The sequence below is a fragment of the Tupaia chinensis genome, unplaced genomic scaffold (assembly GCF_000334495.1).
Source record: "Tupaia chinensis unplaced genomic scaffold, TupChi_1.0 Scaffold147554_1, whole genome shotgun sequence".
Taxonomy (NCBI): Eukaryota; Metazoa; Chordata; class Mammalia; order Scandentia; family Tupaiidae; genus Tupaia; species Tupaia belangeri.
Window position 1 is genome coordinate 447,249 of NW_006207406.1, and position 16,211 is coordinate 463,459.

A 16,211-nucleotide genomic window follows, 5' to 3' on the forward strand; every position below is an offset into this window, starting at 1 on the left:
GCAAAAACCCCTCCAAAAAAAAAAAAAGAAAAAAAAAAGAATCTACATTTATTAAGTATATCTATATAGAAGTCCATTATGTTACTTTGGAATAATAATTTTTTCTTGATCAAAGAATGTTGTAAAACTGGGAACCAGCAGTTAGTGTAATGGCTATGTCGCTGGACTCCCATGTAGTCAACCGTGGTTCGCGTCCTGGACCTGGTGACTTAAAACTCACACCGGGTGCATGTGCATGCGTGCTCAAGATCCCAAGAGGAGAATGGAGGAGAAGGGATTGCGGCGTGGCCATCCCCCCTTGGGGGGTGATTTCTCGCTTTCTGTCTCTATATCTCTCTGTCTATCTGGTGAGTGCATGTGCCCTAGAGCGAAAATCTCTCCAAAAAAAAAAGAATGTTGTAAAACTTAGTGAGCAGTAAGTATAACAGGAAAAGTGTGTTTTTTAAGGCAAATTGTAAAAATTGAAACAACACAAAGTGTGAGCTTCCAGTTTGCAGAAGATGAAAGAATCATTATCAGGACAGTCAGTTTAGGTGCACGGATTTGCCAGTTACCTAGCATGGACTCAAGAAAAAGTCGAGTTAAAATGGTGAGCAAATGAGAGACAACCTAGTCAGGTCATTTCAAACTCCGGACAGAAGTCTCCAAGGAGATAGCAGAAGGTCTTCTGGCGTGGGGAGGCAGAAAGTAGGGGGTGAATGAAAAGAAGATAGAAAAGAAAAAGAGGAGGAGAAGACTCAAACTGATGGTTTAGTACTCTTCCTTCCCCATTTTAATCAGAGTAGTTTGACTTTTTTGTTAAAGGTCTTTTTTTTGAGAGAGAGACTTTTGTTATAGGGTGTGTGTGCTTGCTGGAGAGAGACAGAGAGACAGAAGCAAGAAATCACCGTCCGGGGGGGATGACCACACCACAGTCCCTCTTTTCCATTTTCCTCAGGATTTTGGGCATGTATGCACACATGCCTGGCGTGACTTCAAGCCACCAGGTCCAGGACTCGAACTGAGGTCGACTATGTGAGAGTCCAGCGACATAATCATCTGCCATCTGCTAGTCCCAGGTCTTTTTTTATTTTTCAGTTTGTTTCTTAATTTATTTTTCAAAATATTTAATTTTATTTCTTATTAATTTTTATATTGAGCAGAGAAAGACAAAGAGAAAGGGAAAATGAGACAAAGCAAGTCACCAGGTCTGAGACTCGAACTGTGGTCAGCCACGTGGGAGTCCAGCTCAACCATCACTGCAGTTTATTTCTGTCTTCCATGATCCAGAGAGACAGAGAAAGCGAGAGAGAGATAGCGTCCCCAATGGGGTCTTGATGCCCTGACCCAGTCCCAGCGTCAGCCAGCCCTGGGTCATGGGCACACATGCTGGGGGAGGTCTCAGGATATGAACCAGGAACTTTCCCTGTGTGTCAGCCACACAGGATGTCATGTTTTACTGCCATGCCTCTGTTTGGCTCTGTACTTCCACATTGATCTGTTTTGTATAAAACTTTATTTTGTAAAAAAGGGTTTGCTGGTAAAAGACATGAAAATCTCTTGGTTTCACTCAGCAGCTCTGGGTAGTTTTATAGGAGGTGTTGGTGTGTATGAAGTATTCAGCCAGGCAGCAAACACGACATTACCTAGAACCCACATAAAGTGCAGCCGAGTTGCATAATCAGATCAAAGTGGAACAGTAGGTGTTTATTCACTACTTAGTGCAAGAAAAATCGAAATCCGCTCATAAAGATAAGGCATACTTTGCTTACTATCAGTTAGAAGGGACTTTTCCCTAAAGTATTTTGGTTTAATTTTATTATTTAAATTTAAACAATATTAAAATATTAATATAATATTATGTGCTATAGTGCACATACACTCACCAGAGAGAGAGAGAAAAGGCAAGCCGCCTGGTTCAGGATTTGATCTGTAGTCGGCCTAATGGGAGTCCAGCGCCTTAACCACTACACTACCTGCTGGCTCCAGTAGGGACATTCTTACATGGTTATTGTTTAAGAAATCAGTTACAAATGAAACGAACTGTGTTTTGCTTTAGAACCATGTTCACTGGGCCACCTTAGATCACTTTCAGTGCTAAGCATTGGCCTTTACGGGTTTATTTGTAAAGAAGACTAAGACTCCGTCCCACAATCTTGGGTAGATGTGTGAGTACTGTTACAAACTTGGGGAAAAGATGCTCTATAAACTCTCGTGGTTTCTAATGTTAATTGTATTTCATGTCTGATACAATCGCCTCTGAAGTGTGTCACGACCGCCCAGCATAGTGAAAAAGCAGGGTTCCAGGGCCACAGTTCGCAGTGGGGAGAAAGGAGCCCAGGCTGTGTAGAGATGGTCTTTGGCTCCTATGGTGGGAATTAGGGAAGCTCCTGAGTGCTCAGACCCTGCCGTGTCAGCTTACACGCAGGTGCTTGCTGGCATGTGCTGTCCTTTTGAGCAGAGAGAAAAGCCCGTCCGGATAGGGAGAGTTTGCCGGCCAAGTCAGTGCTGACAGGCTGGCAGCCTGCGGGTAGTGTGTGTACCCTGCCCGAAGGGGTTTTGTCTGGATCATGCAATACTTTTAAAAATAAGATGCCAGCAGTGCTCGCTTCGGCAGCACATACACTAAAACTGGAAAGACACAGAGCAGATCGGCATGGCTCCTGCTCCAGGATGACACGCTAGTGTGTGCAGCGGTCCATACTTTTTTGTTTCATTTATTGGTTAGTCTGCCCACTTTACAGACTTGAGATTACCGGCCCATCATTAAATGTGTACTGTGAAGAGATTACTGGTAAGTATGAAAGGCTTTACAAAAGCCCACTAGATAAACACTACTCAAGTACAGACTGCAAACCAAGTGTGTCGTTACGACATTAACTGCGAACACCAGCAATGGTGCCAAGGTCTCTGCCAGTGGGATTGGATGAGTGCTGGGCACTGGATTTTAAAGTAGAACTAGTCGTCAGCATAAGTAAGTAAGTAGGCATTCAAAACCTCAGATTTTAAGCTGCTTTTGAGAAGTCGGATGATCTGGCTACCCAGGCCTGTCTTCCTCCCTGTTGGCAACAACCCGGAGCTGGGTAACAGTGCCACGGACAGAGAGCCACAGTCCCCTCCCCTCTCTACTGCCTTAGGCCTGGCCCTCCCCACTGGTCACCTGGAGGTAGCTCTTGTCATAGTTCCTTTACAGCTTCCCTGTAGCATCGCACATTTTCAGTTTCAAAAGGTTAACGGCTTACAGGAATTCGACGAATCGTTTTCTCTGGGCTGAGGAGTTGTTTTTAGAAACCCAACAAATAGAACTGGAAACGGTCTCGTGTCACCACAGTTCCAGGTACTTCAGAACTCAGTTGAATAACTCAGTAAACAGACGAGTTTTATGTGGATTCTTATGAAAACAAATCGTAGCAATCACAGCAACATGTTACCACTGGCACTTACGGAGAGTCTGCTAGTTTAATTTAGCTCAGTATTATGTTATGCATCATATGGTAAGAAGTGGTGGGTACCAGCAGTTAGCATAATGGCTATGGCGCTGAACTCCCATGTAGTCGACCACGGTTCAAGTCCCGTACCTGGTGGCTTAAACTCACGCCAGGCGTGTGTGCGTGCATGCCCAGGATCCCGAGAGGAGAATGGAGGAGAAGGGATTGCGGCGTGGCCATCCCCCCTGGGGGGTGATTTCTTGCTTTCTATCTCTCTGTCTCTCTCTATCTGTCTGGCGAGTGCATACCTCCTATAGCAAAAACCTCTCAAAAAAAAAAAAAGAAAAAGTGGTGGGTTCTGTTTTGTTATGCTGGCTGCCAAAGCTTATCTGTAGTAACTTTTCTCCAGCTTTTTATCTGAACCGACCTTTGCTTCAGCATGAAACTTAGAACTCACGTCCCTGCTCGGCCAGCTCGTTTCTTTTTACCCCGGTCCTGCAGCTGGGATCAAGACCTTAGTACCCTTGACCTAGATGAGGCTAAGCAGTAGATGGAGAAGTGGAGATTGTTGTGGGGTGGTTTCTGTGATGAAATCCAGGTGTTCAGGACAGAGCATTGAACAAAACATGCCAGTAACGAAAGGAAAAAGGTACTTCATTAAGTAAAAGTAAAAGTACACTCCTGAGAGGTAGGAGCAGGCCTGAGCAGACAGAGAATGGCCTAAAAGGCCCGGGCAGTTACATTCTGTGAGGTTTATGACTTCTGAACCGAGGTCGTGCTGGTTGATCATTGGCTGGGCCCACTGACTGTTCTCCTTTCACTGGCTCTATCAAATGCAGCTGGGCCCGCTGCTGTAGCTGAAGGGCTCTGTCAGATGTGGCTTAATCAGCTAGACATCCCTCTACTAACCACCTGCCTGCATTGCCTGGCGTGAGAGTTTTCTGCCCGGGTCAGGTTTTTCTATTCAGCCACAAGGGCAGATGCTCCAACTCCCTTACCTGCTTCGATTTGCTAGCTTTCTCCTGCCTCCAGACTATTAATAATTAGCAGAAAAAAACCTGCATGCCCACAAGAGGGGAGACCGATGAGAAGCAATCTGACTGATATAGCAGAGTCCCCAAAAGCCTTGGACATCTGAGGGCCACATGTTTCAGAAACCAGAATGAAACTTAGGGGAGGAAAGTGGTTGACTTAGTTGAATGTAGATCAGTAAGCCTTTGCCACACTCTACCCAGCCAACTACTTCCCCATCTGCATGAGATATGGGAGGTTTATTTCTGTAAAAATTAAACCACAAACTTTATAGGATCCTGAGCTCAGGGTGTGGCTGAGGTCAGGGCTGAGAGTGGGACTGAAACTCGAGGGCAGTGAGAAGGTGTGTAATGAAGCCCCAGCCTCCTTCCAGATCTAGGTTCCAGAATTCTGGAGTTAGGTATGTACTAGCCTGCTCCCACACCCTGGCCATGAAATCAAAACATCCCTCTCTGGCCTCAGAGAAAAAATGCACAGGGGCAGTCATTTGGGAATTCTCTCAGTGAACCGATGCACGGTATGTTCAGCTGTGTTGTGTTGTATTCCAGTCAGCAAACCCTACCCTAGCCCAGAAGGTCTCCAGACTATTCTCTAGTATCTCACTCTTAAATATAAAGTGATAATTGAGGAGCAACAGATATTTTTTAATAATTATTATTTTATTTAACTTTATTTATTTTCATTTGACCAGAGAGGAACAGAATGAGGGGGGGCGGGGGAGAGAGCGAGAGAAAGTGAGAAAGCAAGCTACCAGGTCCAGGACTTAAACTACGGTTGGCCATGTGGGAGTCCAGCACCCTTAATCACCACGCCACCTGCCAGCCCCAGAGGAGCAACAGATTTTTTTTAAAAGAATTATTTAATTTTATTTGGGAACCAGCAGTTAGCGTAATGGCTATGTCGCTGGACTCCCACGTAGTCGACCGCGGTTTGCGTCCCGGACCCGACCCAGTGGCTTAAAACTCACGCTGGGCACGTGTGCGTGTGTGCCCAAGATCCCAAGAGGAGAATGGAGGAGAAGGGATTGCGGCGTGACCATCCCCTCTCGTGGGTGATTTCTCACTTTCTGTCTCTATGTCTCTCTCTGTCTGTCTGGTGAGCGCACGCGCCCAATAGCGAAAACCTCTTAAAAAAAAAATTATTTAACTTTATTTATTCATTCATTTATTTCAGTTTGGCCAGAGAGCAGCACAGAGAGCGAGAGAGAGGAAAGTGAGAAAGCAAGCCACCAGGTCCGGGACTCAAACAGTGGTTGGCCATGTGGGAGTGTCCAGCACCTTAACCACCATGCTACCTGCAGGTCCCCATGCAACAGTTATTTTAAGCAATGTCTGACATGAAAAATAGGTGCCAACGATGAAACAAAATAAATAAATCATTAATTAAATGACCAGGGATGCTCCTTCAGGGGTCCTGCGGTCAGGTCTGCGGCACTCACAGCGAAGAGACTAGACTTGGTGGACAAGGAAAGGGATTTACCTAGTGAGGCCAGTGCCAGGGAGGGAGGAGATCAGAGTCCATAACTGTCCCCACAGTACTAGATGGGAAGGGGGAGAAGTAGGGGGAAGGGACTGTGGGTGACCGTTCCTCATTGAGGGTGCTTTCTCCTCTCTCCGTCTCTGTCTCTCTGTGACAAGGAAACACACCCTCAAGCAAAAAACAAACCAAAAGTTCAAATACAGGGAAGAGATAGCTACTAAAAGGGCAAGTTATTCATTGTCTTGGGGTGAGGTGTCTGGCCTGTGTCTCCCATAAGATGACAAGGGAGTGTGAGAGCGGAGGCAGCCACTGCTTGAGGGGCAGTTTCTATGCAGGGCAGGCAGGGCAGGGAGAGTGATGTGTTCCCATTCTCTGCAAGGGGCTTAGAGATAATGATGAGCAAGGCAGCAGGAGCAAACGGAGTCCTTCCAGACAACTCCTGGGTCCTGATTTCGAAGCTCGTGTGGTTTTGCAATGCTTGAGCTAGCACACATATGGGAGGGGCTGGTGGTGGCTTGCCCTTCCCTGTCTTCGTAGCCAGGAGCCTATCAAGACTCAGTGAGGTGGTTGTTCACGTCCATGAGGCAGCGTTAGGATCCATCTATAGTGAGGGAAGGGTCCCTAAGACTCATTGTCATGTAAAAGAGGTTAGAGGGCTGGATCGCACATGACTGACTGGACAGTTCAAGTCCTGGATCAGGTCACTTGGAAAGCACACCAGGTGCACGTGCATGCACGCCCCAAGTCCTGAGGAGAATAGAGAAGGGATTGAGGCGTGGCCATCCCCCACCCACCCCCGGGGTTGATTTCTCATTTTCCTTTTCTCTCTCCTCCTCTCTGTTCTCTCTCGCTTGAGCGTAAGTGCCGTGTAGCAAATTAAAAACACAAAAAGGTAGAAATCAAAGACTCACTTTCCTAAGGTTTAATTTATTAATAAGATGGACTTAGAGGAACTAAGAGACAACAGAGAAGAAAACATTTTTAAAAAATCAACCTTAAAATTAATATCCTCAGAGGATAGAATACATGTACTTATAAAGTAGGACTAGAGAATTATTACAAAGAAATAATATGCACAGAGTCAGAAAGTAGAAGGTTGGGTTGCCAGGACCTGGAGTGGGGATTATAGGGAGTGGGTATTTAATGGGCAACGAGTTTTCTTTTTGCAGATGGAAGAGAGTTCTGGAGACACTGAATGTTCTGAACTCTGCTGAACTGTACACTTAAAATCAGTTAATATGGTAAATTATATGTATATTTTACCACAATTTTTAAAAAATTAAAATTGTTCTCAGAAATGAAAAATATGATAGCCAACAACAACAGCAACAAAAACCATCTAAATAAAAAGCATTGGGAACTAGATGTCAGGAAATCTCCCAGGAAGTAGGACAAAAAGATAAATAGATAGGAAAGTATTTTGTTGTTGTTGTCCTTTTTTTTTTTCTTAAATGTTTTTGCCATTGGGCACACTCCTCAGAGAGAGAGAGACAGTGAGAAGGAAAGTGAAAAATCACCCCCGGGGGATGGCCACACCACAATCCCTTCTCCTCCATTCTCTGCCTGGAATTCTGGGCATGCATTGCACACACGCATGACCAGTGCGAATTTCAAGCCGCCAGATCTGGGACTCAAACCACTGTCGACCAAGTTAGAGTAGAGTGCCTTAACCACCACACCATCTGCTGGATCCAGAAATACACATATATATTTTTTAAGTGGAAGCTCAATTCAGGATTTGCAGGTTTTGACTAATAAAGGTTCATGATGAAAAGAAAAGTGAGGAGGAAATTACCCGAGACATAACATCAGAGGTTATCCTGGGTATCTATGACCCAGTTATCTATGACCGTGACTGGGCGGGAGATAGAATTGGGAGGACTTGAAAGAGTCTGAAAGGTTGACGAGCTCATAGTAACTTACAGTCATTATGTCCAGGAAAAAGAACACACAACACAAGCACACACTGTGGAAGCAGTAGACAAGTTGCGTATAATTATAAAGCACATCGTAACTTAAATTCTAATCCTAATGATGATTTAATATAACTGTGTGACATGGTTTTGGCAGGGTTCCAGGAAGGGTAGGGGATGAGCTTGGATCTCATCTGTTCAATAAAACAGCAGTAATTAATGAATTATCTTGACCCAAAATAAAGTATGTTCTGGTAACGTTGTTTTTCTTCAAATTTCAGTGGAAGAACGCAGCTTTGTTGAAAAGCACAGATGGCCATCGAATATGTACTTGAAGCAGCTTGCAGAATACAGGAAGTATATTCACTCCCGGAAGTGTCGTTGCTTAGTAATGTAACCTGGAGCTTTTATAGACACACACTTTCTATTGTTATTATGAAGAATGGGACACCCCTGGGTCCCACTAAACTTCTTATGAGCGAAACCAATATGGGCATTTAACAAAAATCACCATACAGCTTAATGTGTTTATTAGTTATCTTTGGAAAAAACTACTATTTTGGTTTTGTGGTCTTAAAAGGGAACAAAATAGACCGTAGGCTAAAACTGAGACTTTACCATAGGATATAAAGCTGTGGTACAGCTACACTCTCCCTTTAAGATTCTTGTTGTTTTAGTGATATTAAGAGCTCTCCCAGTTAAGAAATAGTTAAATTGTTTTAAAGAAATAGTTAAATTGTTTTAGAAAAATCATTTAGGATTAATACAGAAATTTTATCATGTCTCATTAATTACTAAAATAGGGGGTACTTGAGCCATCCGGGGATGTGGTGGTTAAGGTGGCTGGGTCCCACATGGCCGACTGCATGGTTCAAGTCCTGGATTTGGCAACTTGAAGAAACACACTGGGCCCATGTGTGTGTGTGTGTGTGTGCCCAAAATCCCGAGAGGAGAATGGAGGAAAAGGGACTGCAGCGTGGCCATCCCTCCTGAGGGGTGATTTTTCACTTTCCTTCGCTCTCTCTCTATGTCTCTGTCTCTCTCCAGCGAGCACACACACCCTATAGCAAAAAAATAATACTAATAAAAGGGGCACATGAAGATGCCCAGTATAACTATTTCTACAAGAAGAAATCTAGGGGAACACATCAGTCCAACATGAGATTTTGAGAACAGACATTTCCTGGGATTTGGAAAGTGAAATGCCACTTGGTTTCAAATCAGTGACAGCGTTTGAATCATCACTGAAAAATTGTCCTTTTCATTTGGATCACCCAGCTGAGCCTCTTCGTCCCCCGCTGAGATTCTGATTCCGTGGGAAGCATACCCGAGGCTGGCTTTATCAGCATGTAGCCTGTGTGGTCCTTCAAAAGGTCCACACTTGGTTCAGTGCTCGGCTCCTGTTTGAAGGAGGGCCCCTGTGTTCACTGTGCTCTGGGCCCCCCAGATGTATTTTCCTGTAGAAAATGTGTTTTCCTGCTCAGACATCATTTCTCTAAAGCAGAAAAGAGGTGCTAATAGCAAGGAAGGAGAAGGAGGGTGTCGGAGGGAAGAGAGCCAGTGGGGAGGGGGATTGGTGCCTTTGGGGCGTCGGGGGCATGCAGGGCTCCACCACACCTCTGCTGGCACGTGAGACATGCCTCTGTTGTCGGAGCTTAAAACGCTCCCAGTTCTGGCTCTGTCAGACCAGCAGGTGCTTTCATGGTCACTCGGTAAGACCGGGCTGTCAGTCAGCATGGCTGTGACCAGCCTGACTTTAATACACATCAAGATGCTCCTAGAAACACGTGCTTGGTAGAGAATTTGCTTTCGAATGCCCAAGACGTTTTTAGTGTATTTACTAAAATGAGAACGTCGGAGGCTTGATTGTTTGGATTCTTTTCATAGACCGCAAGGTTATTTGACGAGGAGTAGCATGAATCTTGTCCTTCAAGATTATCCGGTAGGTTAAAAGAAAAGCTCTAAACGAAAGGCTGGTTACGTATAGGAAGAATGGTACTGGGACAGGGAGCAGGGGTGGTTTCTCCCCCATCACATGCACACAGAAAGCATGACGTCCGTTCACAAGCCTGGAGATGAAAACACATCATTATTGCCAGCATCCTTTTCATCAGTCAGTCAGTATTGAAACGTTTTTCCTTTTAATTTTCAGTGACTTTAGACTTCATGGAGTTTTCCCAACTTTTCAAAGATCTGACTAAGTGATTTTTACTGTAGTATTAGGGTTCTTTACAGTGAGCCCTTGTAAACACGCCAGCACCGTCGAAGTCCAACGGTACAATCTCCCTATAGAGAGGTTTCAAGAACCCTGATTTGAATTGAACTCTGTTGGTGAAGGGTATTGGAAAGCATTTTATGTTTCTGTATTTTACTACTTGAGTTAATAAAATATAAAATACTCGAAAATACCATCTGATAAGGATTCACATTGTAAAGAATAGAGACAAGTAGATTTCTAGAGATTCATTCACATTTAGAGACTTTTAAAATGCCATGAGAGCCTTTTGTTCTCCTGAAGTATATTCTCGCTCCTATATGAATTACAAGCATTTAAGATTCTAAATAAGTCATTTTTTAATCTAGGATATTGGACAAATATAAGTTGCCAAGCAAAATAAAGTATTTTCTCAAAAATACTGTTTAACGTTTAAGGAGACCGTAGACCCTTCCAGGTTGTGTGAGCTGGATAGGACTCGGTCTGGAAGCTGGGGCTCTGTTGGTGTTGAATCTGCAGTTTTTACGATGAAAGTTCTTTACCAGCCTGTGTGAGTGAGTCAAATACCCAGATGTCACACTCTCCAGAGCTAGTCAGAACGTAATCAAAGCAGCGTTCAAGCCTGTTTTGAGACTTTTTAACACCTTTGGAGTAACTCAGTTAAAAAAAATAAGACATTCAAAAAGACTTATCAACTCTCCTGGTAAAATGAGTGCTGGTTTGAGTATGGTTTTTGTTTTTAAATTGGAAGGCTATTAGATGGGTGTAAGCTCTGTGCTGACCTGGACGACGATTTATTCCCCAGTCATTTTACTTAGAGGAAGTACTGTGTGGCAGAACTGAGGCCTTTTCTATCCGGGCTAGGTTTTCACTCTGTTTAACCCCTTGTGTACCTCTACTCTGTGTTATCACAGGAGACTAGATTTGTAATATAGAACTTTCAGTAACAGAACCAAACTATCAACACCGTCCGAGCCAGCATGATGGTGGCTTCATCTTGAATAGAAGCGGAATCCTGAAGAATTGGAAAAGTTTGACTTCCAGTACAGCTCAACTTTTCAGCTGTCCTTTTAGAAACTACACTACGCTGATACAGCTAATTAGACAAAAACGTCCTCAGAGAGTACTTTATTTTATTTAAAGCATCTGTTTCATTTGATCTTTAATAATTTTGCAAAGAAGGGTATGTGTGTATTTTAATATAGCCTGACCTGAATTTATATGTTTTTAGCTTTTAGTATTTAACATTTTGTAACAAATAAACCTTTCTAAAAACAAGTTTAATGAAGTGCTCTGTAGTTCTTTATGATTAGGGGGAATACTCGTGTGCTTCTCTGACTTAATTATGTTTCACAGATAATTTCCTTGATGAGTAAAAAGATTTAGAACTGACTGATATTGTATGTCACTCATAGGTGTAATGAGATAAAGAAACATATTACTGTTTGTTTTTTCGTAAGGTTTTTGCCATAGGGCATTTGTGCTCACCAGAGAGAAACAGAAAGAGACAGAAAGTGAGAAAACACCCTCCAGTGGGGATGGCCACACTATAATCCCCTCTTCTCCATTCTCCTCTCAGAATTTTGGGCATGCTGAACACACGCCTGCTGTGATTTTCAAGCCGCTGGTTCTGGAGCTCGAACTGTAGTCAACCATGTAGAAGTCCAGTGCCTTAACCATCATTCCACCTGCTGGCCCCAGAAATATATTACTTTCAATAGCTGGTGCCAGAATTTCTCTTAGCAAGAACACTACCTTTATTCAGAGGGGGGAAAAAAAGGCTTTGGCTAATTATTTAGCATAGAAGTGAGCCCCTTGCAGGCCTGAGTGTTGGCTGGGGACAAGATCGGAGACATGGAGAGTCCACTCTGCACAAAGAGGGAGAAGAGCCCAGATAGGACGGGGAGAGGCTCCAGGCAGCCGCAGCATGGAGACCGTGTGCCGTGTCATCCAGCCTGGCCCCAGGAGGTTCCTGGTTGTCAGCAGGGCACACGCCCTCCTAGAGGATCCCCATTGCCTGTAGAAGAGCAGTCCTTATTGCTGGCAAGGCCTTTCGCTTCTGGCTGGACACCCCTGCTCCGAGCAGAAAGATGTCCCGTATTGATACACTGCACCACCCATTCAGATGGCCTGTGACCTGTCACCCTCCTCCTCCTCCTGTGGCTTTGCGTGGGCTGTCATTCCCAACCTACCTTGTAAACTCCTGCATATCCTACAAAGCACAGCTTACTCACCCTTTCTTGTGGTCTGCAACTCTGCCAGGAAGAATGAACCTCCCTTAGCTCTTCATCCGTACCTTTGTTACAGCGCGTGGCACTTCTGGGCATTTGTGTCTACTTGCCTGTTAGTTGAGGGCAAGGGGCCACGTCTTCATTTATCTTTGTGACTACCTTCCTGACCCTCCATCAATCATGGCCTGGCATAACTGCTTAGTAAACGACATTAATAAGGCCAGATTGCCCCAGCCAGAACAGTAATCACTTGCAGTAATAAACTTGCAAAGGAAAACGTGCTCTCAAATGAAGCTTTGCCTGGCCTGTGTCAGCAGTGAAGTCAGCCGGCAGGTAGGGCCTGGGTACTCGGGTGATGCTCTCTGGAGAACTGATGAATGAAACTAAGTGGTGGGCCACCGAGGTGATGCAGGCTGGGAACCAAATGATCCTTGGAGACGGCTCTGCCACTGGAGGTCAGGCAGGAAGGTGGGAGGAGGGGAAGAAGAGTTGGACCAAACAGAGAAACGCTCACCGGGTTACACAAGAGTTAGGCTGTATGAAACTACGGGGCCACAAGTCCCCTAGGTGTGGAGTTGGCCACCTTGTAGATTCACATTAGCATGCTCTGTGATGTTCACACAACGATGTTCTCGAATGATGCATTTCTCAGAATGGAGCTGGTCATTAAGCCACGCGTGATCATATAGTTTAATGTTCAACCAAGACCCAAGGAGCAGCAGAGCATGCCAGGGTCTGACGTTGTCTTGCATGCTCAGAACAGAGTGACTTTTTATTTACTCTCATTTGAGAAAATAGCATGGGCCGGCCATGGCCTAGTCGTTAAGGGTGCTGGATCTTGCTTGGTCAACCTTGGTTTAAACCTGGCCCAGTGGCTTGAAAAACACACTGGAGGCATGTGTCTGCATGCTCAGAATCCCTCCAGGATGAAGAAATAGAGAAGGGATAGAGACCACAGTCCATTAGGGAGCGCTTTTTCCCACTCTCTGTCTCTCCAAGCGCACAGGCCCTCCGGCAATGAAAAATAATAATAATTTTTTTATTGTAAATTAAGTGGAAAAGAATCATCCCCTCTTTCTTCGTTGGGCTGGGAAGATCTTTAGGGGCATGCTTTAGCTTGAGAACAAACAGAAACCGAAACACTGACTTTTCTTTACGAGTTGAGCTTTAAGGTAAGTCCTCTGTGACTTAGTGCCTTCCTGGCTTTGTACATACCCAAGTGAGAGCCTGTTCCTTCTTCCCCCACTACCTGCATCACCACTGAAATGCTTTCGCTCTAACTTCTTGTAAGCCCTAGCCTTCCGAACGTCTATGTTCAGTAGTCTCTCCCATGTCAGGTTGAAGCAGAGCAGTTTAATAGCCAGAAATTACTAAAGGAGGTCTTATTCTCTTATGTTGTCTTTTTAGTGTTATCATTGTATAGTAGCTAATTTATTTGCCTGACTGACAGCTCAAAGTAATACGAAAAGTAAACCTGCATGAGAAAAGCTTTGCTTCCACTTCCACCTCCCTCACCCCATGTCCTGCTTTCCCGTAAGTGATCACATTTATTAGTCTCTTGCACATTCTAACAGTTTATTTTGGTGAATACAAGCAAGTGGAAGTGCATATTCTCATCTTCCTCCCCTTAGTAGACAGGATGTTGGCCTCCCAAGACATCCATGTCCTAATCTCCCAAACCTGAGAACATGTTACCTTTTGTGGTCAAAGGGATTTTGCCATTGTGATTCAATTATGGATCTTGGAGGGCAGTCAGTGGTGTGGTGAAGGCAGCTGGATCTCACCTGGCTGACTCCATAGCTTGAAAAACACACTGGGCACATGTGCTCCAAAATCCCAAACAAAAAATGGAGACTAGATTGAGGCATGGCCATTCCCCCTGAGAGGTGCTTTCTTTCTCTCTCTGTTTCCGTCTCACTCTGGTGAGTGCACATAGCAGATGAAAACGAATTAAGGATCTTGAGAGGGGAGATTATTCTGAATGAGTCCACTGTAACCACAAGGGCTGTTATCAGAGAGAAGCAGGAGAGAGAGAGTTAGAGGAGGAGGCAGTGTGACAGAGATGTGACAGAAATGTGAAGGCCTTGCCCTTGGAAGAGAGGGCAGGTCTCTGAGCAGAGAAACAAGGCCAGCCTTGGAATCTGAGAAAGCACAGGGATGGATTCTCCCCTCAGAGCCTCGAACACCAGCCCTATGGATGCCTGGACTATGGCTCATTCAGAATGATTTTGATCTTCCGACCTCCAGAGCTGTAAGAGAATAAATCTGTGTTGTTTTAAGCCACCACATTTACACTACATTTGTTACAGCGGCCCAGTTGGTGAGTAACTAGCTTAATGAATTGTCGTGTGGGATCTGAGTAGGTTGATGAACATAGCATGTCATTCATGAGTTGTTCTCAAACTGTTGCAGTCATTAGAAAAACCTGCAGAGTTTATTCCAACATGGGATGCGGGGCCTCGGGTCCCGAGTTCCGAGTTCCGATCTAGTCGGTCTGGAGTGGGGCCTGAGAACCCGCATTTTTTAACAAGTTCCCCAGCAATGACGCTGGTGCTGCCGGTCCTCAGATTGTACTTTGGGACCCCATCAAACAATTCCATCTCTCTAGGTTCTGGAGTCTGGTAGTCCCCAGCTCCTCTGGGACATTTCCTAACCCACCACTCTCTGCCTCAGCCTACGGGGACTGCCCCAACCTGACCACCATCAGTTTGACCTTTGATCTCTAGGCCCAAGTCCCTCCCAGTCTGCAGTAGACTTTTTAGCTCCCTCACCTACCTCCATTTTCTGATTCTGCTCACAAACATGTGAGCCAAAAACCAGACTTTCCCTGAGACTTGGGCTTGTGGAGCAGTATATGACAGAAGCGCCTCAAGGTGACATCTCTTGTTAGGGGGCCTGTGGGTGGTGGGGCTGGACTCCCTGTCAGGTCACACCGTAAACCTCCTGCAGTCCTCCCCTCACGTTTCCTCAGCCTTCCAAACTCCTGTGAGCTCGTGGTATTCAAGGACTTACACTGGGCGGGGTCCTCCACCCTCTGACCCAAGTGATTAGTGTAAAACTAAGTTATGAAAGAGCTTAGAGTCCTATATGTATTTTTTTAAAGAGAGATTTTTGCTATAGGGCATGTGCACTTGCCCCTTGCTGGAAAAACAGATACAGACAGACAGTGAGAAATCATCCACCATGCCACAATCCCATCTCCTCCAGTCTCCTCTTGGGATTTTGGGCATGCATGCACATGCCACCTGGCATGGGTTTCAAGCTACTGGGTCCAGGACTCCAACTGCGGTTGACCATGTGGGAGTCCAGAGACATAACAGTTATGCCATTTGCTGTTCTTTCTATATTCATTTTTAAAGGAGTTTAAGCAGGAGGTTTGAGTCCCTTGCTAGTTTTTGTTTATAGTGATTTTTTTTTTTAAATATTCAGCTAGCTGTCTTGTAAGAATTGTAAGCAATATTAGAGCACAGTCTCAAATAATCTTTGTAAGCCCAAGGGCCTTACAAGACCAGGTTTGGTTAAGCCAGTTTTTTGTTGATTTTGTCATAGGGCGTATGTGCTTATTGGAGAGAGAGAGAGAGTGAAAGTGAGAAATCACCTCCCACAGGAGATGGCCATGCTACAGTCCCTTCTCTCAGAATTTGGAGCATGCATGCACATGTGCCTAGCATGATTTTCAAGCCGCTAAGCCCAGGACCCTAACCTCAGTTGGCCACATGGGAATTTAGGGCCTTAACCACCACGCCACCTGCTGGCCTCAGTTAACCAGTTTATCAGGAGATGGGAGTTGGGAGTTACTAAGTACCCACTGCCTCTCACACAGGCTGGCTTGGGACTTTTTTCCTCTTCTTGGAAGCAGAACTGTCTTGCCTTTGCTTTTTTTTTTTTTTTTTTTTTTTTTAAAGGGGTTTTTTTTCTTTTTGTTTTGTTGTTT

General features: G+C 44.8%; 1 protein-coding gene and 1 non-coding gene across 2 annotated transcripts in view; both read left to right on the plus strand.

Moving 5' to 3' along the window:
• The window catches only part of RHOBTB3 (Rho related BTB domain containing 3), a 74,025-nt gene extending 65,625 nt beyond the window's left edge, over positions 1–8,400 (plus strand). The window contains exon 12 of the mRNA XM_006169853.1: positions 8,113–8,400. Within this exon, the coding sequence (XP_006169915.1) occupies positions 8,113–8,228 (116 nt within the window). The 3' untranslated portion in view covers positions 8,229–8,400. The remainder of the gene's footprint in view (positions 1–8,112) is intronic.
• On the plus strand, positions 2,581–2,687 carry LOC114006408 (U6 spliceosomal RNA). The gene has a single exon (XR_003548125.1). It is a non-coding gene; the product is annotated as a U6 spliceosomal RNA (small nuclear RNA).
• Positions 8,401–16,211: the final 7,811 nt, after the last annotated feature.